The 24,539-nt window shown below is 39.0% G+C and overlaps 1 protein-coding gene across 1 annotated transcript; it reads left to right on the top strand.

Annotated features, from left to right (window-relative positions):
• Positions 1 to 3: 3 nt before the first annotated feature.
• On the top strand, positions 4 to 21,248 carry CPSF3 (cleavage and polyadenylation specific factor 3). The gene is made up of 18 exons (XM_081345214.1): positions 4 to 185; positions 2,107 to 2,170; positions 6,533 to 6,630; positions 7,857 to 7,985; positions 8,151 to 8,328; positions 8,715 to 8,804; positions 9,243 to 9,393; positions 11,598 to 11,773; positions 12,405 to 12,563; positions 13,525 to 13,671; positions 14,358 to 14,510; positions 15,182 to 15,290; positions 15,906 to 16,004; positions 17,684 to 17,778; positions 18,388 to 18,475; positions 19,526 to 19,595; positions 19,822 to 19,918; positions 20,953 to 21,248. The coding sequence occupies exons 1-18, from the start codon at positions 115 to 117 to the stop codon at positions 21,055 to 21,057; spliced, it is 2,079 nt and encodes a 692-aa protein (XP_081201340.1). The 5' UTR covers positions 4 to 114; the 3' UTR covers positions 21,058 to 21,248.
• The last annotated feature ends 3,291 nt before the right edge of the window (positions 21,249 to 24,539 follow it).

Raw genomic sequence — 24,539 nt, 5'->3', positions numbered from 1 at the left:
TTAGGGCAGTGCGCGTGCGCACGCGTGTGTATGAGCGAGCGAGTGAGAGAGCATTAAAGGTTAGGAACGGGTAGTTCAGCGATGTACGACTGCCGATGAAAGTCCCTGCTAAAGATGTCGACGAGGAGGAGAACCGAAGCCTTCGTGCCGGCTGAGGAGAGCGACCAGTTGCTGATTCGGCCCTTGTGAGTGACGGCAAAGCTTTGGTCCTCGGAGTTCCGTCCGCGCCCCCCTCCTGCGTTGAGGGTGTTATCAGAAATAGGATGATTGATCGAGGCTTTCTCGGGGTTGGATAACCTTTGGAGATGGGGACTGTATAATTATGGGGATTTTTCCTGTCATTTTGAGGGAAAATGAAGGACATCTCTAGATATGCTGCCTAGTGTTCAGCAAGGGGCGCCACCTAGCCCATCTTGGCTGATCGCAGAGAGTTAAGCCGGGATGAAGAAATCCAAATAGTAAAGAAATCCAATAGCTGTTTAGGCCATAGCTGGGAAATTGAGAAAAAAACAACAACAATGGCCTAATGGTATCCTATTGTCAAGATATCTGTACAAAATTGAACTGGGAGTGAAGGATTTTTTAGTACTTTGGCCACCTAATGAGAAGGAAGGACTCCCTGGAGAAGAGCCTAATGCTGGGGAAGATCGAGGGCAATAGAAGAAGGGGACGACAGAGAATGAGGTGGCTGGATGGAGTCACTGAAGCAGTAGGCATGAGCCTAGATGGACTCCAGAAGATGGTAGAGGACAGGAAGGCCTGGAGGAATGTTGTCCATAGGGTCGCGATGGGTCGGACACGACTTCGCAGCTAACAACAACAACAAGCACTTAGCCTTACCCCTTAGCACTCAGTCAAGCAATCCCCTTTTGTAACTTTCTGACAAGCAAAGTCACTGGGGAAGCTAGATTCACTTAACAACTATGTTACTAATTTAACACCTGCCATGATTCACTTAACAGCTGTGGCAAGAAAAATCATAAAATGGAGCAAGACGCACTTAACAACTGTCTTGCTTAGCAACAGAAATTTTGAGCTCAATTGCAGTCGTAAGTCAAGGACTACCTGTATAGTAAACTGGAATAAAGTTTTGCTTTTGAGTTTGTCCGGGTATATGATTAATAATTATTAGGAACTAGTTTGGCTCTCAATGCAGATTAACTTTCAGCTCTGTTTTGTGTCATATTTTTGCATTGCCTCAGATCACTAAAAGTCAGAAAAGCAGATTATATACCTTTGAAAGGCTGTGTGCTGCCTGATTGTAGGAGAGATTATTGTTGAGATAATTCAAATTCTCTACATGTTTTCCAAATGGAATATTAGTCTGTCTTACAATCATTTAAATGCTCACAGACGCTCCTGCATATCTTCTGAAATAAGCACTTTGTTTCTAGATGGTGAAACTATTAGTACCTTGTTTTTCTTTGAAAATTGATGCAGGTTTTGAATTGCTCTGCAAAAACCTGAATGACTACTAGATGACTGCAGAGTAAGACACAAATTTCTCTTTGCTGCCATCTAGTAATGTTTGGATTTTTGCAACCTGGAAACCTATGCAAGAAGGTTTTGTTATGTACTGTTAATCTTTGGGTTCTGTGGGCCTCAGGTATCGATGGGGGGGGAGGAGGGTTTGCAGAAATTTTGTTCCGCACCCAAGTGAGGCTTCAGAAGTTTCAAAAGTTGTGCAATTGCTGGGATGTGGTGCAAAATATCTACAAAAAAACCAAACCTGATCAATAACTTAGCATTGATTTCCCAAAGCCTGTCTAGCATAGAATGCATAGCAAATTTAGGTTACCTCTGTTTCTGGTTTTGGTACTACATAGCCAAAATTAGATAAACTTTGATTGATTCTAATTGTAGTTGAATGAAAAAGGCAATGTCATGATGTAATTTAGGTCATTTAAATAAACCTGACTTAAGAGTTCAGAGTTTAGAGACCTTATGATTCACAGAGCCAAGGGTTCTTTAAATAAGTTATACTGTTCTGCCCAAATAAGATTATTGAGTTAATGTAAAGATCTCAGTTTGCTTGAATACATGGTTTGTTTATTAATTTTTAATAAACTAATGACTTTTTTTAACTTCCTTTAACAACTTTTACAGAGGTGCTGGGCAGGAAGTAGGAAGATCATGTATTGTTTTGGAATTTAAAGGAAGGAAGATAATGGTAATTTTTCTGTCACATTATTTGTAAAATTCTTAATTTTAATTTTCTTGTTACTCAGATGTGTGTCTGTTGTTATCCATTACCTCTGGACAATATTAATAACAGTTTTATATTAAAATAGCTTTTAAGAATAAAGGTTTTTATAAAGTGATATGTTGCATATGATTATAATTTGTAGTAAAATATACTCACATGTCCTGTAATAAAAGTAACAGCTTATTCAGTTGTGGCTAGATTTCAAGAGAGCAACTACCCAAGGGTTTTCTTATACAACTTCAGGCACCATATTTCGCTGTTTATGCTTTTCTGTTCACAATATAAAATTTACTGAGAATATATTATTCAGTGTTCTCACTTAAGTGTATGTTCTGAATTCTTACCCCCCAAATATATGTATTTTGAGAAAGAAGTTTAGAATTATCAAGGTAGATCCTTAGCTTCTTTTATGGTTTTTACTTTGTTAAAATTTCTTCAATAAAAATATTTTTTTAAAAGAAAGTCCTTAAATTATCCCATGAATCCCAATCTAATCTGGGCAGCCTCCATTTGGACTTACATCATCTTTAACATTGTTGGGTTTGTTAGGTATTGTTGTGCAGAGGTCTCCTTGTGCTACCAAGGAGTTGCACAGACAAGGAAGGGTATTGAGAGCAGTAAAAGATCACAGTAACCACAAGAGTACACTGAGTTGTAAAAGCAAAAAGTATTTTACTTTGAGGTGGTGTAAGAACAAAAATGCACGGTCGAAAATAAACAGTCCAGGTCATATACAAAAATAACAGTCCAAGTACAAATCCTAATACAAAGTCTTCTTACCAGTCCAGAGGTCAAAAACACAGTTATGCAGATACAGAGCAAAAAAGCAATAATAGAGCGATCAGCAAATTCAGATATTCAGAGAGATCCAGTGAGAGAGAGAATCTAGTTCCCTCTTATGGCCATGAGCAACCTCACACGCCCATGGATCAATTACCTTCTTAAAGTTACAACATCATCATGGCTTATATATTTCCAACCCAATATGTAGGCTATCATCATATGCCTAACATTCTCCCCTTTGGGTAGGATAATATATAACATTTGCAATCTTATGCACATTCTTTCACAATTAGCATTGTGTTTCACAGCACTTTGTACCTTCGTAAAATGGTCTGCAATATTTACATCATATGGGCCATACTCTAGCTGTATTAATTTATCTTACATTCAAATTTGTCTTACATTCAAATAACAAAGATCTGTATGTTTGGATCTTGTTCTTACTGCAGCATTGTTTGCCATCTTTATCACAGCCTGATTGTCCTCATACACAATAAATGGATCATTTACAGTTAAACCCATATCCAACAATAATTGTTTGTACACTAGCAGTTCTGTACATAACACTGATAGACATGAGAATTCAGCCTCCATTGTAGACAGGCTTATGTGCTTTTGCCTGATGGACTTCCATCCAATCAAAGAATCACCCAACATTATAGCCAATCCTGAAGTTGATTTACGAGTGCTTGTCTCAGAGGCAAAACTCTCATCTGCATATGCTATAAGGATTAACTCATGATTTGGCTCTAAGTATAACGAGTAGTGAATAGACTGCTTCAGATATCTCAATACCCTTTTAGCTGCTTGCCAGTGTCTCACAGTTGGTTCATTATTGTATCTGGCTAATTGGTTCACACTATAAGAGATCTGGTCTAGTCCAATTACTCAGATACATAAGACTACCTATTAAGGATTGGTACATAGTCTTATCAAATACAGGACTCTCAACATTAGTGTCCTTAAAATCCATAGCCATTGGAGTTTTTGCTGATTTACATAGCTCCATGTTGTATCTCTTTAACAACTGAGATATTTTACTGGCTTGCGAAACCTTAAAACCCCTATTCGTTTTCACAATATCTAACCCCAAATAGTGGCTTATTTCTCCAAGGTTCCTAATTGTAAATTTGTTTTGCAATCTTGAAATGATGTCCTTAGCTTCTAGCTCAGTTTTTGTTATGATTGCAATATCATCAGTAAACAATAGAAGAAAAGATAATACTCCATTGTGCTTTCTCCTAAACAAACATGGATCAGCATTACTGGCTATAAAACCTATTGCACTCAACTCATTGACTATACATTTATTCCACTCATAACCAGATTGTTTTAATCCATAGAGGCTTTTCTTTAATTTCCAACAATCGTGCTCTCTATTATTAGTCAATCCTAGTGGTATTCTTAAATAAATAGTATGTTGCAATGGAGCATGCAGGTATGCAGTTTCCACATCCACATGGTTTACTACATATTGGTTTTTAGCTGCCCACACCAAAACTGCTCTCAAAGTAGTTGCCCTCAGACTGGGTGCAAACACCTCATCATAATCCTCAGTAGTTTGGGCAAAACCTTGTGCAACCAAACGTGCCTTATGGGTTACAGTTCCATCTACTCCCTTCTTTATTTTATAAATCCATTTACATCCTATAGCTTGCTCACCAGGTGGCAGCTTTGCTTTCTCATAGACCTTAAGATCCTGCAAAGACTTCAACTCCCTATTCATTGCAGCTTTCCATGCTTTTTGTTCTTTTTCAGGATACATCCTGATCTCATCATAGTTAGAAGGCTCTAAATCAACTTGGTATATTACACTTGCTTCATAGCGATCAGGTGGACATCTGATGCGCATTGAACGCCTAGGACAGACATGTCAAACACAAGGCCCGGGGGCCAGATCCGGCCCGCGAAGTGGTTTCATGCGGCCCGCAAAGCCATCCTGGCAACAGTGAGGGAACAGCCCCCACTGCCTTGGCCCTGGCCCAGAGACCCTCCTTCTGCCAGAGATCCTCAGATCTGTCCCACTCCTGCCCAGGCCCCCATAGGCACCCTTGATGCGAACGATGTAGAGCTGGCCATGCCCACCCAGTAAGCCATATTTATTTTATTAGATTTATATACCGCCCTTTCCCGAAGGACTCAGGGCGGTTTACAGGGTATTTTAAAATCAAACCAATACAAAATACAAACGTTAAAAAACAATTAAAAAAGATTAAATTATCCCTAAAAATAAAAACCCCAGTATGCACTCTAGCCACACCCACCCAGTAGGCCACGCCCACCCAGGCCACACCCACCCAGCCCCCTGAGGGCAATCGCAATGCTGATGCGGCCCTCAATGAAATTGAGTTTGACACCCCTGGCCTAGGAAGTACAGGGCTTTGTACTGATATTTCCTCTGTTTCCTCTTTTATCTCCCCTATCGCATCTTCATCTTTTGCAGATGCAGAAGATGTCTTATCATCTCTAGGTATTTTATCATGGGAGTCCTCAAACACTAGAGGATCAGTGTTAACAGTTTCTTGCTCTAACCTATCCCAACCAACGTGCTCAAGGAATTTGGCACTTGCACTATTATATACATTGGTTGTGCCTTGTTCCCAGAAATGATAGGATCTATGATTAGCTTCGTAACCTGCGAAGTATAATTGCCTAGCCCTATGTTGGCCTTTACTCCTGAGTTGTGCAGGAATGTGGACCCATGCTGGGGTGCCAAACCCAATATGTAGGCTATCACCAAGAGCCTTGGTGGAGCAGTGGGCTAATGCCTCCTTAAGTAACACCAGCTGCCTGCAATTAGTGCAGGTTCGCATCCCACCAGGCTCAAGGTTGACTCAGCCTTCCATCCTTGGGTGTGTGCCACTTGGGGGTGTGTGTGAAAGCCCTAATAAGCAGGCATATACATAGAATGAAGGCTACTGCTAAGCTTGTAAGCCGCCCTGAGTCTTTGGAGAAGGGCGGGATATAAATGGAATTAAAATAAAAAAAATTAAAAATAAATAAATCATCATATGCCTAGCAGGGTTGGGCATGAGGGGACTGTGCTGGAAAAAAAACACACTTGCACTGCTACATTCTTGTTGGCCTGTCAGCAAGGAAATAAATTTTGAAGTATTTATCTTGGCTAATCCATTTTTTGTTAGTCATACAAAGATAAGAATGTTTTAATAATGTTTCATTTTAATGAAATTTCAGTTTAAAGCTATTCATTGTATAGCTTAGAGTTTATTTCAGTATTACTTGCATACTATATTCAGGGCAAATAGTATTAAAATTCATCACACCTTCATTACTGTTAATTTCACAGACAATTTCTATTCCATTTCTTTTTTTTTTTCTGTAGCACCCTGGCCCAGATATGCACAATTGCTTATTACTAACATGTGAAAATCACATCCAAATCCTAAAATCAGAATAATGTTATAAAACATTAAATATGCAGTATAAGCTTCATTAGTTTGACTTTGATAGCATAGGATGTACATGTGTATATACATCTAATTTATTAGTAATATTCTTCTTGATTTCACTATACGTTTTCAGCTTGACTGTGGAATTCATCCTGGCTTAGAAGGAATGGATGCTCTTCCTTACATTGATCTTATAGATCCAGCTGAGACTGACCTCCTTTTGATAAGTCAGTAAGTGATGTATGATTCACCTTGCCCTTTTAGCGCTACCTCGGCAGCTGTAGGCCTCAAGAAACTGTTTCTGGATCCAGCATAGAAACCACAGCTGCTGGGTATGGCTAGGCATGGAAGTGTGTGTGTGTGTGTTTTAAAGCCAAAACAAATACATTGTGTTTTTGAAGTTCTGCCAAACTGTTCTGGGAGGGCTGCAATTTGGCAGAATCAAAACCTGGAATGTTCTGGGTTTGGGCCAAAACCAAATCTAGAGTGGTCTTAAAGCAGACGTGTCAAACTCGCAGTGTCATGTGATGTCACACAACGTATCAAGCTTTTTCGCCATTGCCGGCAATGGGGTGGGCATGGTTTACCGATGACGCATCCGACCTGCGGGCCGGCATTTTGACACTCCTATCTTAAAGGGAGAATAAGGAAAGGCTGCCTCTCTCTTGGTTCTTTCCCATCCTGCTCTGTGTGACTTGCCACTGATTGTCCAAGCAACTTGGTTTCCTGCCTCCCTTGATTTGCTCCATCTCCTGCTGTCATCACTGTCCTTGGCCTTAAAGACGGCATATTTAACCAACCTATCCACTGCCTTGAACTTCCTAGAGCCTGCCTTTTCTTAATTCGTACAATGTAGTTGAAACCAAAGAGTTTGTCTGGAGTCACAGCTAAGAGGAGAGTAGGGAATGGAAAGACTTGAAAGGAGCGGGCCAAGGTTGGGCAGACCAGTTGAACAGAATGCATTCAGACCAAGGACATTGATGGCAACTGTCCAAATCAGCCCACCCATTTTCCCAGTCTTCCCAATTTTCCCAGTTCCTTCCCTTCAATACATTCCCTAGATCACTGCTGCGTGTCATTGGCTTTCGCTCTGAAACATTTCTGCCTGGACCGCTCCTCTTTCAATCTAGAAACAGACCAAAATCAGACAGAAGTGGAGCCTCAGAATTTATCCATAGGCTTGAAACCTTGTTTTGTTCTTAGAAATGTAATGGGTTGTACCCTTCCTCGCCAATCCCAGTCCTGTAAATGTTGCAGAGCTGATGTGTAGAATGTTTATTGGATTTGCCAGAATGAATTTTTAATGCTGAAGAAGTATAACAGATGGGTTCTCATTGTGTTTAAGTATTTTAATAACATAATAATTTTTTAAAATTTGTCTTATCTGTAGGTTGTCCTAGCATGTACTTCAGTTCCCACCCACTACCCCCCAATTTTTTTTATTTTAACTATTTCAGTTTCCATTTGGATCACTGTGGGGCATTGCCATGGTTTCTACAAAAAACAAGCTTTAAAGGAAGAACTTTCATGACCCACGCTACAAAAGCAATTTATAGATGGCTGCTCTCAGATTATGTCAAAGTCAGGTAAGTTAATCTTTTTAAAGTGTAAGAAAAAAATGACCCTAAAATAATATGAATTTTGGACTTTAACTTTGGATTATGTGAGTATTTTCAGGCCCTGCCCTGTTTTAAAAATAAATCTGAAAAACGGTTGACTAAGATGATGATCTGCCTTATTATTTTATTTAGCAATATCTCTGCAGATGATATGCTATACACAGAGACCGACCTGGAAGAAAGCATGGAGAAAATTGAAACAATAAACTTTCATGAAGTAAAAGAAGTGGCTGGCATCAAATTTTGGTGTTACCACGCTGGACATGTCCTGGGAGCAGCCATGTTTATGATTGAGATAGCCGGAGTGAAGGTATTTCCCTAGAACGTGGAGAAATCTCTGCACCTCTGCTAGTTTGCCATTTCAGAGGAACTAGATTTGGTATTCCAGGTCATCTTTCTCTTACGCCAGCAATTTGGAAGAGGAAAGGCCCATGATACAAGCTGTCCCCTTTAGCACTGAAAGGAAAGAAATCTAAACAATACCAGAACTCTGTGCTTGAAATTATATCTTGCTCTGCCAAATTGGTCCCTTGTGAAGCATTTACTGTTAATTCACAATACACTTTAATCCATAGTGTTAACAGCAGTACACTTTTGGAGATGCTATGGTAATAAACCAAAAGACACGGATCAGACAGTTGATCTTTTTGTTATTTGATCATATAATTACAATGTCATTTTACTTTTTTCTTAAAGCTTTTATACACAGGTGACTTCTCAAGACAAGAAGACAGGCATTTGATGGCAGCTGAGATTCCCAATATTAAGCCTGATATTCTCATCATTGTAAGTTTCTTCCTTTAATGTATCCTGGTAGGTACATCTATTCATTTAGATGTACATATACTCTTGTTTTTCTGGATAATTCCCCTGCCATACTGTGGGGTGGACAGCCTCGGTCTAGTGCTCCTTCTTCAGTGACTTGTGTCTTATCTTTTGGGTTAGCTAAAGATGAAGTCACTTTCAGACACTGGGACTTAGCTATCCCTTATTTATGATTCAGTAACAATCATCATTCAAAGGAGCCATTTGCTCCGAAGGCCATCCATTGTTTGCTTGGACTGTAAAGCACTTCGTCAATGGCTAACACTTGGGAGCATCAGTTTTATTTTACCACGATCAACCCGGGTTAGAGATTTTTTTTTGCACAGTGAACTCATAAGAATCGAAGATGGCTATTATGTGTGTGTATTTGGTGTTGTAATTGTGCAACTATTTATCTAGGAATCGACATATGGCACCCATATCCATGAGAAACGGGAGGAGCGAGAGGCTCGATTCTGTAACACTGTACATGATATTGTAAACAGAGGAGGAAGGGGCCTCATTCCTGTGTTTGCTTTGGGAAGAGCTCAAGAATTGCTTTTGATTTTGGGTATGCCTTTACTGAATACTTGTAACTTAACACTTACAAATTGTTTCCTTAGCATATCTGTATCTCTGGATGTAACGATAGAGAAAATTGGAATTCTTAACTCTTGAAGGGCAAATAGCCTTTTTTTAAAATATTAGGCGATTCTACATGGAGCTGCCTTTGAAGATCACCCAGTTTTCATATTAACACTGGACAGTCCAGAGTTGTCATACAACACTAATACTGAAGGAGCTATGTTGGCTGGCAATACATTGTTTCCAGTGTCGATTCAAGATGCTGATGATAACCTTTAAAGTCCATTGTGACAGTCGCTATTTTAGAGACTGCCTACTCCAAATAGAGTCTGTCTACCCAAGGTATCTCTGGATAACGCTGGCTGAGAGTCCCTGCTTCTCAAGATTTGTGACAAGAGACTTACAGGAGCTCCCTTCCTGTAGAACGCCTTCCTAGAAGACAATCCACAACCTCATTTTAAGGAGCTTTTAAAAACGTGCCTCCTCCGGGATACATTTGGAAAAAAACTCAGGCAAGAATGGGAGATGCACCTGAGCTTGGAATAAATCCGGCTATTTTGATGTTGAACTATAAAGCATTATACTTTTTATGGTTTTATGATGGTTTATGCTGATGAATACAGACAGTCCTCAATGTCTGCCCTGTTTAGTGATCATTCAAATTTATGATGATGACGCTGACAAAAGTCATCCTTGCCCTTACAATTATCGCAGAATGCTCTGGGTCATGTAACCATGATTCAGGGGCTTCCCAGCCAGCAAGCATTTATAACTCTTGCAGCATCCCATAGTCACGTGGTTGCCATTTGTGACCTTCACTGTTGGCTTCTGACAAGCAGAGTCAATGGAGAAGCCAGTAGTAAAATCACAAATTGTTATGTGATGTCCCATTTAACAACCGCAGCACTTAGCAATGGACTTCTTAATCACAGCTGTGGATGTTAAGGCATGCTTGTACAGATACCAGGGACCTATGACCACAATTGGAATCGGAATCTTGGTCATTGAGCAAAGCAGTCATTAAGTGAGATACCTATGTGACCAGTCTGTTTAATGACCATAATCCCAAGAAGTGAGGAGTGGCACTAGGCTTTATAACAGCTGGGAGTGCTTTATAGACCACAAAGCCCTCTTTCTGAGGCCATCATAACTTTGATTGGTTGTTAAATGACTGATAATAACTTAAAGATTGCCTGTATTATTTAACAATTGGGGTAATTATAATGCTATGTATTGGATGTTATGGCTATAAGCTGCTTAGTATTAGATGATTGGTGACGAAATATTCAAAATAAATAAAGTCACCATTACAATGATTTGGTAATATTAAAAGTAATTTGGTCACCCTAGGATTTGACACTTATACTACATTTCAGCAAAATTTGTACCTGATAAAGCAACTGGCTCCTGTTTAGGCTTTGTTTTTGTTTTTCCTTTTAGTTGTAAAATTCTGTGACCTATGTATCTACACAGAAAATTAGATAAAAACTTTCTCTAAATATCTATCTTTGCTGATGTTATGCTTTTACTGTTCTTTTTTGTTACATTCTTAATTTAAAGAGCTTTGTTGTTGTGATAATTGAAATTTGATTTAAGATTGAAGTATATGCCATTATATCCAATGGAATTACTTTGAACGAAATTGATGGCCTTTTAAGAAAGTAAGTTTAGGGTCACAGTATAATCTGTATACAAGTAGTCCTCAACTTATAACAGTTCATTTAATGACTGTTCAAAGTTACAACCGGACTGAAAAATGTGACTTATGATCGTCTTTCACAGTTATGACCTTTCCAGCATCCCCATGGTTATGTGATCAAAATTCAGATACTTAGCAACTGGTTCACATTTATCACCGTTGCTGTGCCCCAAGGTCATGTGATCCCTTTTGTGACTTTACATGCAAAGTCAATGGGGAAGCCACATTCACTTAGCAACCAGTTTACTAACTTATCAACTGCAGTGATTCACTTAAGAAGTCTGGCAAGAAAAATCGTAAAATAGGGCAAAGCTTACTTAACAAATGACTCAATAACAGAAATTTTGGACTCAGTGTGGGTCATACACTGAGGACTACCCATAGTTTAAATGTTACATTGCGAAACGATACTGGTTTTGCAGGTATTTTTTTCCCCAAAACTCAGATATTTTACAGTTTCTAATATTCGTTTCTTATATATATCTATTTAGATGAATACTGGCAAAATCACCCCGAACTACATGAGATTCCTATATACTATGCTTCTTCCCTGGCAAAGAAGTGCATGGCGGTGTATCAGACCTACGTCAATGCCATGAATGATAAAATCCGCAAGCAAATCAATATCAACAACCCATTTGTATTCAAGCATATTAGCAATCTGAAGGTTGGTGTGAACAAGTGTATTGCTGCAGAACATGCAAATCGGTTCCGAATAAATCTGGCTTATGGTTGGGCTCCTTAATTGCCCTAATCTAGTCACTCATAAATATCTCAAGTGCACAGTTGCCTTCTCCCCTTCTCTGCTCCAGCATAAATTTACATTTTGAGATCTTGAGCAATCAGAAAAACAGCTCATTAACCGTAACTAATATATTTAGGTTATGAGAGAGTCCTTCCGATTGCCAAAAACTTTGGCTGCCCTTTGCTGAAGGCGGGATTAGAGTACCCTCTTGAGGTTACAGATATTAAGAGCTCTTCCTGTAATTCTTGTAGTGTACTGCAGCAGTCCCCAACCTTTCTGGACCAGTGGCGGGAGGGGTGAGAGGTAATGGTTTCTGCAAATGCAGCTTTGTGTGCAACTGCCTTTGCCCACCACTTGCGCAGCATGTCTCCGGGCTGCGGACCAGAGGTCGGGGAACCTACTCTTAGCTGTGAACATTTGAATGATAGGCATCTTTCTGGGACTCATGGCGTGCAGACTCAGCCCAAATATATGGAACCCCCAGTCCTTATATAGAATCCGTTTCTTACAAATGGAGGTACCACACCAGACGTTTTCCTTCTTTCTTGCATAGAGCATGGATCATTTTGATGACATTGGCCCCAGTGTGGTAATGGCTTCCCCTGGTATGATGCAGAGTGGCTTATCCAGAGAATTATTTGAGAGCTGGTGCACTGATAAGAGAAATGGAGTCATCATAGCAGGTTATTGTGTGGAAGGAACACTTGCCAAGGTGAGGTCTTGTCTCTGTACTATGCGGAAGACATTAGTGCTTGAGTATTCTGCTGGTGCTTCAAAGACAGCCCATACTTAGTTTAATCGAATAAATTTGGTAGCATGGCAGTGCACAATATGCACAGTATACTTACATTGATACAGATACAGACTTATTTATTTATGTATTTATTTTATATTAAATGTTCATTTTTGCTTTACAGTTTATGTGACAAATGGTAAAACTTAACTGTATAATAATTAGGCACGAAAGCCGGGGATATTTGTAGCTCAAGGTTGAACTGTGGGGTCCTTGCTGCTCTCTGAGCTTAGTTGTTTTCTTACAGACATTTTATTACCAAACTAGGTGACATCATCAGTGCACTCAGAGAGCACCAAGGACCCAACAATTAGATATGATTAAGGGGTTCCAGACATTAATTCCTTAATCTGTGAGACAGGCATATCTCTTAGGAGACTAGATGTCTGAAAAATGATTAAATGGTCTGCATAATCTCATATGCTCTGTAAAGAGGTATAAACAATGCACACCAAAGCACTATTTGTAGCATCACACAGAGAATTTAGGAGCTCATCCAAGAAAGATTATCTCACCTTTGTTGCCAGTCAGTGGCCTATGTCATTCCCTGGTGGTATTCCTGTGCATGCACTAGTTAAATTAACATACATCAAGTCTCTTTGTCTTGATCGTGTCTAGTAACTCACTGTAGTTCGGTAAACAATTGTTTGGATCCTCTCCGGTTATTATAGTAAGTTCTTTGTGTGTATTTCTATCGCACCTGTGTATTTTGTAGTGAAAGGCAGAATCCTTGAGATGTTAAACTCGGTAACCTGACCAGACTGGTGCCCAAAAACTGTTATGCTAGGTGTTTAAAATGCATGTTCAATTTATTATATTTTTGTGTTGTAAATGAAATAATAAAATATAGTTGGAAATTGTGTATTTTCTGCTGTTGCAGCATATCATGTCTGAGCCTGAAGAAATTACAACAATGTCAGGACAGAAGCTACCACTGAAGATGTCTGTGGATTACATTTCTTTCTCTGCTCACACAGATTACCAGCAAACCAGCGAGTTTATTCGGGCACTCAAGCCCCCCCACGTGGTTGGTCTCTAAATTCTTTTCAAGACATAGAACAAGTATTGATCAGCTTAGCTCAATCTAATATTAACCTCCTCCTTTCCTGTACTAATTTACCATCAGCCATATTTAATACCACATCTATCATTCCTATTCAACTGTTTTGTCAAAAATATTATTTTAAAACTGATTCTTCAAGAAATGTTATGGTGCATATTGAGATAATACTTTGGAAACAAGTTCCAAGGAAGAAAAAACGTGAACACCTGAATGATACAATAGAATACGATAGAATGAGGTATCAGAATGTTTTTAAAAAATGAGGGTTTTCATTTCAGCACTTGTCCACCACCACTTTCTTACAGCCCATTTCACTGTCTAAAAATGGAAGGGCTTTTGGGGACTATTTTTTGGAAAAACAGAACTGAGGGATATCCCTTCCCCCCCTTTTTTTTCATTTTCCATTCTTATCTGGGGTTAGGGTGCTGAGAACAGAATGAGAAAGGTGGAAAAGAATAGTAACATTTGAGGACCAGGAAGATATAATTCAGTACAAGAAAAATGGTACATTAAGCTGTTAAAATCATACTCTGCACGTAGTAGTACTGCTTTCTCTTCTCTTTCTTCCTCCTCTTACCTGAAGAATGACCTTCTTAATTGCGCGCGCTCGTATTTCACTAGCATGTTCCTAGTGTAAATTTGTCACGCAGATATTGGTGCACGGTGAGCAGAATGAAATGGCCAGGCTGAAAGCTGCCTTAATACGTGAATATGAAGATAACGATGAAGTTCACATAGAGGTCCACAATCCTAGAAATACCGAAGCTGTGACTCTAAATTTCAGAGGAGAAAAACTTGCCAAGGTGATTGCTAATCTTTTCTTTGCTCTGTTAAAAGAATCTTTTCCTGGATCTTTGTTAAAGGTCATTATTATTTTTTATTTAAAACATATTTAGCCCACTCTTGTCCGATATAGGAATAACAAACTATATAAACTACTGTGGAATGAATAGGGCTTTTTCTCCAGTGGTAGAAACACGGATTGAATGGATGGAGGATGAAAGTAGTAAAATTCAGAGTGTTCAGAATGTTCGGTTGACTCTTATAGGGTGCAATTGGTAGAAACTTTTTTTGTTGTTTGAAATTGACATCGAACGGCCAAACAGGCATATTTGGACTGATAATATTGAGGGGGGAGCAATTTGAGATACACTGTTTTCTAAAACAGGGACAAATCCGTGATAAAAGTATAAAACTGGGAACTAGCATCTGGGATTCTTAGCAAAGCATCCATTTGTCAGTCAAAAAAATGGAAGACCTTAAAGGATGTTGTATACTTCATTAGTATCACTGTTAAATATTTAAATGGTGTTAAAGTCATTCTATACATTTACCTACAGATGCTTATTCATGAGCCTAATAGGGAAACATGCAGGTTAAAATGTTATCTTCAATTGTTTAAATAGAGGTTATATATTTGATTCACCTTTCTGTAATCTCTCCTAATAGCCACAATTTTGTACTTTTTCCTCAGGTAATGGGTTCTCTAGCTGATAAGAAACCGGAACAGGGACAGCGAGTTTCAGGAATACTAGTTAAAAGAAACTTTAACTATCATATTCTGTCTCCTTGTGATCTGTCCAGTAAGTAAAGATTATCCTTCCCCGCCACCCCAATATCCAATACTTCATATATTTTTAATAAGCCAAATGTGTGTTCCTTATTCTAAATTCCTATTCCTCAGTTTGGACTGTGAATATTCAGTCATGACAGTGATTTCATATTCATAAATTTAAAAACTATACTGTTTATAGATTTAATTATTTATGTAATACAGTAAATCACTGTAGTTTATGCAATTAGGCTATTAGTTTTAAAAAAAGAAAAATTCCAAACTAAAATATTCTGCAGGGCTCTAAAATCAGTTAAGACTAAAACAGTTCTGTGGAATGAAAGTCCAAAAATTACACCCGCGCAAAGCCTTGAAGAAGGGATGCGTCACTTCAGTAAAGGTGTGCCCTTCAAGACCGCTCTGCAAATTGCTACCTGAAACCCACCTGAGCTCTGCCATATCTACGTTTTCTTAAAGCTGCTGCTTTAGTGATGTGATGGATGGACCCTCTCTAATGAAATACATCTGGAAAGGAGATAGTAACATTCACATCGCTGTCTTAGTTAGATCAATTGAAGAATAATGTAGACCCCAGGCTGTGGCAGGTATTAATATTGTCTTTTTTTTTCTTTTAAAATTGTTCAAGATTACACAGATCTTGCCATGAGCACTGTGACACAGACACAAGCTATTCCATACACAGGCACATTCAGTCTGCTTCATTATCACCTGCAAAAATTAACAGGTATGTAGATGAAATACTTCAACTTTTCCCTCTGATTTTCTTCTGCTTGCTAACATTTTATACGATTTAGTTTGCAGTTAAAATTTGAATGGATAGATGTAATGGGAGAGGGATGATTAATATTCCGTAGGATAACAGGTCAGAGCAAAATCGAAGTGGGCTTCCAAGCAGCAGACTTGCAACTAGTCATTTTAAGGACCGTTCAAACTTACGATGGCCTCGGAAAGGGTGCTTGGCAGACTGTAAAGCATTTCTAGCTGTTGTAAAGCGCCCCTTCTCTGCCCCCCCCCCACATAATCCCAATGTGGAGCTTGGCAACCTGTTCACATTTATGACTGGTTTCCAAGCCCCCCCACTCCCCCATGAACATGTGATTGCCATTTGCAATCTTCTCCATTGACGTCTCCAGAAAGTAGGGAAGGTTGTAAGCTACCGCTGCCGGCCAAGAAGACTCCCTCTCATCTCGGGTCTGGCTGAAGGAGCTGCCTTCCAGGAGGGAATCCCATGGAAATGAGATTCCCCTCTGGCCCTGAGCTGAGATGTCTGGCCCCCTGATGATGTCCCCTCTCTTCTGTCCACTGGGAGGAAATCCTTCATTAGGCTACAGGAATAAAGTTAAATTCCTTTGGGATTTTAGCTCCGTTCCTACAGCCCAATGAAGGATTCCCCCCCCCACTGGACAGATTTCCTCTGGAACTTCCCCTTCATCCACTGAAGATCTTACTTCTGTTCCTGTAGCCCAGTAAAGGAGTTGCCCCCAGTGGACTCTCCCAGGTCTTCTTTCTTCTTCCCTGGGACTTGTCTGCTTAACCGCCCGGGAGATCACTTAGCAATCCCAACCTGGAGTGATGAGATTGCAGTCATTGAGCGAAGTAGTCATGCGGGCTTCTCGCTTAATGGCCATGAACAACCATTTTGCTCAACGACCGAGCTCCCAGTGCCACTTTTGGTTGTAAGTCGAGGACTACCTTGTAAGCTGCTCTTTCACAAGCATTGAAAGAGATACTGACTGGGGTGCTTCAGAAGCTCATTGGAGATTTGTTAATCAGGAAGGGGGTGCAAGAGATTGAAAGAGCTATTTGCCCAATGGTCCTACTCTCCAGAGCAGACCTGGAACATCTTACTACCTTGGAATTGATGATGCAATGTATCACAGTATTCTGTGCCATATATTTGTGATTCCAAAGCCACCGCAGCAAGGATGGTTTTGCAAAACTGATGATTCCATCAGCTTCTGACTGTTTGGATCTACTTTAAAAAGATTAAGAAGGTAAATTATAAATTAAAATGATTTATAATTTGTCTTTGGATATATCCGATTGACACATTCACTGTGTACACATCTGCTAAAGTAGAACAGTTTGCCTGATTTTAGTGTCCTGCTAGAATCCAAGTATTATGGTTTGTACACTATCATTGCAATTTAACATGTGCAAGCCTAACAGCATTTATTCAGTAAACTATGGTTAAGCAGCCAGGACTTCATGAAACTGGTCATTATTTGCCCATGCTGGATTGCTCCCAGGACTGTTGGATGTGTACAGTAGAAGGAAACAGGAGCCAGCAGTCCAAACATCTATTGAATAATAATTTAGTGGAAAGTGTGTTTGCATGTGCATATGTATATATGTTCCATGACAAACCATGTTGTAATTTTGCTGCTATTGTATTTTTTTAAGGGGACATAAAAGAAATAGAAGTCCAGGATAAGCCAGCCTTGAAAGTGTTTAAAAACATTACTGTGGTCCAAGAACCAGGCATGGTGGTGCTTGAGGTAAGGACAATTTGGCGGTTTTCTTAAGTATCTCGCAAGTTGCTTTGACAGAGAATTAAACAATCTTATCATATATAAAGTAGAATGGCAGTGATTTTCAGTATCTGGCTCTTCTTTTTCTGGTCATCAGTCATTTTGTGATGCTTGTAGTTTATAAAGCAGTAAATCAAAACAGTCCAGTGCCAGTATATTATTAGCATAGAATTGACAAAATGAATCTGGTGCAGTTCATCTTATCTTACAGTCTATGATTTAAACTTCCCATTTCATTCCTAGTTTTGTTCTGGCTATGCTCAGCTGCAGGCAGACTTACTATTTTTTTCAATTGCCATCTTTTAAAAACAAATCCCACAAACAAATTACAATACTTTTCATATACAATACAAGATACACAATTAATGAATACTAGAACTAGTTAACTGGAGCAACAATGACAGGCCATCTTGCTAATTAAATAATTGATATTATTAAATATTAATAATATTGTAATATTGTAATAATTTAATCATTAAAATAACCCCAAGGGACAAATCTTCCTTGTTTTTCTGAGGCCAGACGATGGAGCTGTCTGGCTTGATTCAAACAAACTTTGTTTACTTTTTTTTTCAGTGGGTAGCAAATCCTGCCAATGATATGTATGCGGATACCGTAACAACAGTGATTCTAGAAATTCAATCAAATCCCAAGGTTCACAAAGGTATTCACTTTTTTAATTTGATTGAGAGGTATAAACAAAAATGTATGCATTGTTCTGAAAGGATGCAAGGCAATTTTGTAATCTGACAGGTGCTTCTGTTATTCCAATAGCATGGTCTACTATGCACAATTTAAAATTAATGTAATTGAGGCTAAAGTAGATTATTCCCCAAATCAGTGAAGGAGATGGTGTTAACAGCTTATTTCAATATTAGTTGACTTGATTACCTCAGCTGCAATTAATATTATTTAAGAATAGATCTCTTTAATACAGGTAAAAGTTTCCTTCATGTTAAAGTCCGTTCCCAGTTGCTTCTTTCATATGTCCATGTAATTTTCTTGGCAGCAGTTACGAAAGTACTTTTCTTCTCAGATTTTATGGAGTTTTTTTGCCTCCCCCTCTAGTCTACATTCCTGATTCTTTGCAAGTCTCTCATTCAACAAACAATAGACTCTTGATTTGGCAGACTTTGGATTTAATGGACAAAATCTTCTGGGTCCAAATTTCAGTCAATAATGGGCTGCTCTCCAAGGTTTTATTCCACAAAATCCAGTATCTGTGGAGGTGTCTAGACAGTGTTTGCATTTGAAAATATTACCCCTATTATCAATAAAAATTTGTTTGCTTCTTTGCAAGTATGTTTTGGGGTTCAAAAACATCTGATTCGGTCTTTAACTGGCACTTGGATTTAAAAATCATCTCTTCCTCCTTACTACTCAATTAAATCAAGGGTTCATTGTATCTCTACAGCTTATCGTGCATGAGAAATCATTATGCTTGTCTATAACTGACAGTCTTAATTTTTCCCAGAATTATCTGATTCAAGCACAATTTAATTTACCAAATTTTATAAGGGAAATCATTCCTACTTCAAGGAATTTGGGTCCGTATGCCCACATCTTTCTTCTTCTTATGTGAAAGACAACTGTGCACAACTTTCAGGAGTTTGGTTGGAAGTTATTCTGGCTACCTTTGGACACAAACCATTGCACTTGGGGACAATGCATAATTAGTAATTAAATTACAGTACTCTCAATTTATGTTTTTCAGCAATGATGCGTAAAATTCCAAAAAAAGAAGAAATAGAAGATTATCACAAAAAAATGGAAATTATGCTTCAGTAAGTTATGATTATGCACTTAAGGAAGGATTATAGACTGCGCTCCTTGGTTTACGGTAATATCCAGAATTATCCTCAATAAATGTTCTATTGAACTGAATGGATTTTCTTTTAAAGAACAATTTACAAGACTAGAGTGTTAGTTTCCTTAAACAGACTCTATTCTAAATGTAAAACAGCAGCCAGCGAATGTATATATTTCTAACATTTAGCCTTTTGTTTGTAGGGACATATTTGGAGAAGACTGTGTAAGTACAAAGAAGGATAATGTGCTCAGCATTACTGTGGATGGAAAAACAGCAAACCTTTCGTTGGATACACGGGTAAATACAGTTAAATAATTTAATTAGAAAGAGCATTTCAACATTTAGTAGTCATTTTAGAACTTGCTCAAAGTTACTAAGATATCAACTACAATAGTAGAAAATATTGTAAATTGTAAAAGTGTCAACTACCGTAATCTCCACTTAAAGCTTTAGGAAACACCTATAGCTTTAAAAAAAAGGAAAACCTAAAAGTTAGGACAAAAATAGGAAAAAACTTTGGTAAATTGAATACATTGAAGGTTTATAATAATTGATGCTTCACCACCAGCACTTGGAATGTGTTTCAGTCTAATAGAAATATTTTTGTCACTGAACATTACAGCATAATGACCATGCCAAAATATGAGTTCTTAAGAGCTGACAGATTACAAGATATCAGTTATTCAGTTCAGCATATGCAGTGTTATTCCATCTCATAAGCAACATTTTTCAGATAGCTTACAGTAAAGGACTCTGAAAGCATTTGTAAGCATGTGGAGTATCTGCTTCCTGGGTTTTCACAGCTTGTCTGCATACACCAGACAAGGTTTTTGCTGCAGAAATTTTATGCATTTGCTAGGGGAAATTAAAAAAAAATTCTCTAAGCAAAAATATGCTTTGTGACCAGTGAATATGTTCCCGATATGCTTGATTCAAATGCTTATGCTACCCTTGACAGCACTGTCTTAAATTCTTTATTTGCCATAATATTCTAAACCACCCTACCCCTTCTAGTTCATGGGCGCTTATTTTTCCCAGAATGATGCGTTGGCAAACTACATATCTGCAGCTAACTTATACGCCCATGTTGAGAACACTCAAATTTCCCTCCTCAGCATGTAGTTTCTCTTTTTCGGATTACATCTTTTGTGCAGCCACTTATCATAAAGAATATTTTTCCAATGCAAGAGATCAGGGAATGCATCCTGGGCTGCCATGGTGCCAGTGGGCCCTGCATTCCCAAGCAGTTACGGGCCTGAGGTACTAATCAGGCCTGTGGAATTTACATATGAAGGCCCACTTAACGTTGCTTCTGTTGTGTTCTCTTTTAGACTGTTGATCATGAACCAGGATGTGAGGATGATGATGAAACTCTTCGGGAAATGGTCGAGCTGGCTGCACAGCGACTTTATGATGCTATCACTCCTATACAATAAACTAATAAACTCTAAGGAGTTTACACTTTTTAAAAATGTTCTTCGTTCAAATAATTTTGCCCCCAGATGGGCAGACCAAAATAACTGCTCTTTGTGTTGACAATTAAAAAATATATTGTAGAAAAAGCTCATTTCTCCTGGTTTGTTGGCTGAAATGGGCTATGAATGCCTAAAGTACATAAACTGAGATTTTAAGTGTCTTTTTTTTAAAAAAAATGCTTCACTGTATTGTTATTAGATTCATGTTACCAGAAGAATCAGAATGTTTTGAACTCATCATCTTAACCTGACTTGGCATATACTAGAATCCACAGAAGTTGCAGTACAGATAGATAGTTCAGGACTTACAAGTGGCTGTTTAATGACTGTTTGCAGTCACACCAGCCACATTTTGAAATGCTGAAGCTCCAAGTCTTTCAGAATGCTGGCTTCAGTAGCATTTTCCTCTCGGGGAGAAAAAACTAGCAAACACCATTGTTATCAAGATAGCTTGGAAGGGCCTTTCTCCAAATCGCATGCTTTTGAGAAGGAACCTTCTGAACTATTATGGAATTGGGCCTGTGTACAGGTAGTCCTTGACTTACAACGGTTCATTTAGTGACCGTTTGAAGTTACCAACAGCATTGAAAAAAGTGACTTGTGACGCATTTTTCACACGACCGTTGCAGCAGCATCCTCCAAATTCAGATGCTTGGCCACTTGACAACTGTGGCAAGAAAGGTCGTAAAACGGGGCAACATTCACTTAACTGTCTCACTTAGCCACCGACGTTTTGGGCTTCGTTATGGTTGTAAGTCAAGGACTACCTGTACAGGATGGTGACTGAAAGGAAAGTGGACCGGGCCTAACTGGCCGATGCATTCGCTCATTTTTTTGTGTGCTGGTGGGCCTCCCAGTGCCTCCCCCATCCTGAGGCACTCACATAGAATCATTTAATGGCTGCAAGGGGGAGAGCTTGGATCCCCCAGCCCTTATAGATGCCTTGTGCCAGGCCTCTAAATGCCCCTTGATTATGTCTCCTCCTCCAGTGGAAAGAAGCTTCGTGGTAAACTTTTGAAATTAAATTGCTACATTGCATCAGGTCTGAACTTTCTACTTCAAGCGATTCCAGTTTCTAATGAGAATGAGGCATTAAACAGCTGGCACAGACAAGCAATAAATTATATATAATGTAATAAAAGGCCAAAACTTAACATTCCAGGACTTCAAAAGAACAATGTGGTTAAGTGGCACCAGATTTCAAATTGTACTGTTACTAAGTAATTTATTGAATATTTGAGACAAATATTGTATAGGAAAAGTGTAAGTCCAGACTGCTCTTCCCCCCCTCCCCCCCGATTCCTTATTGAATGCCTTTTAAAAAAAAATCCCATTTATATCCCGCCCTTCTCCGAAGACTCAGGGCGGCTTACAATCTAAAGCACAATGTGCTTAGAGGAATAAGGAGACACTTCTCAGTCGAGACAACTTGTTCAGGTTGCAAAATTTTATTATTAATGGCAAAGCTCCGGGTCTCTACAATGCTTTTCTAGATTTAATTGGTTTCAGTATTTTCCAGTGAAAAATACTGCAACGAGAGAATTATGGAAACAAGGCAAAAGAGACTCTGGCTGAATTGAAAATGTCATAATACTGAACATTTGTTGGACACAATTCATAATTTATTAGTGAAATGTAATTGAGAGTATGAATTAAATCAATGGGGGAAAATTATAGAGGTGGGACAATGGGAACCTCAATGGAGAAATATTAAATTTACTTCGAACACAATTAGAGTTGGTACAAAGTGTTTTATCTTTGATCAGAACGTCAATCTTGATTACTGAGTAATTCTTTTTCCAGGAAATGCTGGAAATATACCGTAATTTGCTTCTGGTGACGAGGGTTGTAAGGTTCATAGAATGGCACAAATTTTGAAAGTAGTTTTATTTCATTGTAATATATTTTTTATTAAACTTAAAACTAAATCATCCATTAAAATTCACTAACTAAACCATACATTAAACTTCATTAAACCATACACTGGCACCTGAGCCCTGCTCCCCAAGAAAAGGGTTTCTAAAACACAGCATCGCCCTTGTGAACTCCAGATGTTGTGTGAATAGTATAGGCAAGAAGCAAGGGGGCCCCTTGGTGCTCTCTGAGCTTGGTTGTTTTGTTGCAGGCATTTCATTACCCAAAATAGGTAACATCAGTGCTAGTCACAAGCAAGGGCCCTCCACAGGACCCGTCGTACAGATAGTCCTCAACTTACCATCACAATTGGGCCCAAATTTTTGTTACTAAGTGAGACAGTTTTAAGTGAGTTTTGCCTCATTTTACAGCCTTTCTTGCCATAGTGGTTAAGTGAATCACTGCAGATGTTAAGTTAGTAACATGATTGATAAGTGAATCTGGCTTCACTGATTTTGCTTGTCAAGCCACAAAAGGTGATGATGACATGACTCCAGAATGCTGCAACCGTCATAAATATCAATCAGTTGCCAAGTGTCTGAATTCTGATCATGGGGATGCTGCAACAGTCATGAGTGTGAAAAAGGGTCACACAAATCACCCTTTTCAGCGCTGTTGTAACTTCAGTCACTGAAGGAGCTGTCGTAAGTCGAGGACTGCCTATACTGATTTTCTTCTGCAAGTTGTTCTCCCTCAACAGAGGGGGAAGAATAAGACACCTATCTTGAGTCTACAACCAGCCCTTGCAGCAGTTCCAGGAAGAATTGCACCCTGATTCAAGGGACCCTGAGGGCACAGGTATACCCCCAAGTGGCCTCAACAGCACTCATAGAGCGTTAACAGCCAATGACTGCAAAGAAGTAACAATCCTTCCATCCCATCTCCCACCATCCTGTCAGAACCTAGCTTTCCATTCTCACCATCCAGTCTCAACTGTCAGTATTTACCCTTCCATCCCCCCACTAACCAGTCTCAACTGTCAGTACCTGTCCTTCCACCATCACCACCCATCACAACTGATTAAGCTTCTTGGACGAGAAGCGAAACATTTTCCTCTTCTTCCTCAAGGAAAAAAGAAAAAAACAGCTTTGAGACAACTATGACCAGGATGGTTGAGAAAATCCAGACATTTAGCCATACACTTTGCGATGAATGCCCTTTGAATGGGGTGTGGGGGGGGAACAGGGTTGGGATATGAACAGATTTCCAGAAAACGTTCAGATTACAGGGACCATTTGCGCTTCAGTTTGAGATGCAGACAACACAGACTCAATCTCATCAGCCTGCACTGGTGTTTCAACAGTGAAAGGACACAGGACAGGAAACCTACAGGAAGCACAGCTCCAACTTCTCAACGAAAAAATAAGACATTAACTTTACAATTGAGGTTTTGAAAGAGAGTGGAACACAAACTTGAAAAGTTGAAATCACTTCTTCCAACAGAAATATTGGCAGAGGTCACAAAAAAAATTATGAAGAAGGCACAACTAGCACAAAATAACAAGGGCAAAAAAAAAAGTCAGAAAGGC

The sequence above is a fragment of the Vipera berus genome, assembly GCF_964194415.1.
Source record: "Vipera berus genome assembly, chromosome: 1".
Taxonomy (NCBI): Eukaryota; Metazoa; Chordata; class Lepidosauria; order Squamata; family Viperidae; genus Vipera; species Vipera berus.
The sequence above is the reverse complement of the archived record's forward strand: the minus strand, read 5'-3'. Positions and strand labels throughout refer to the sequence as shown.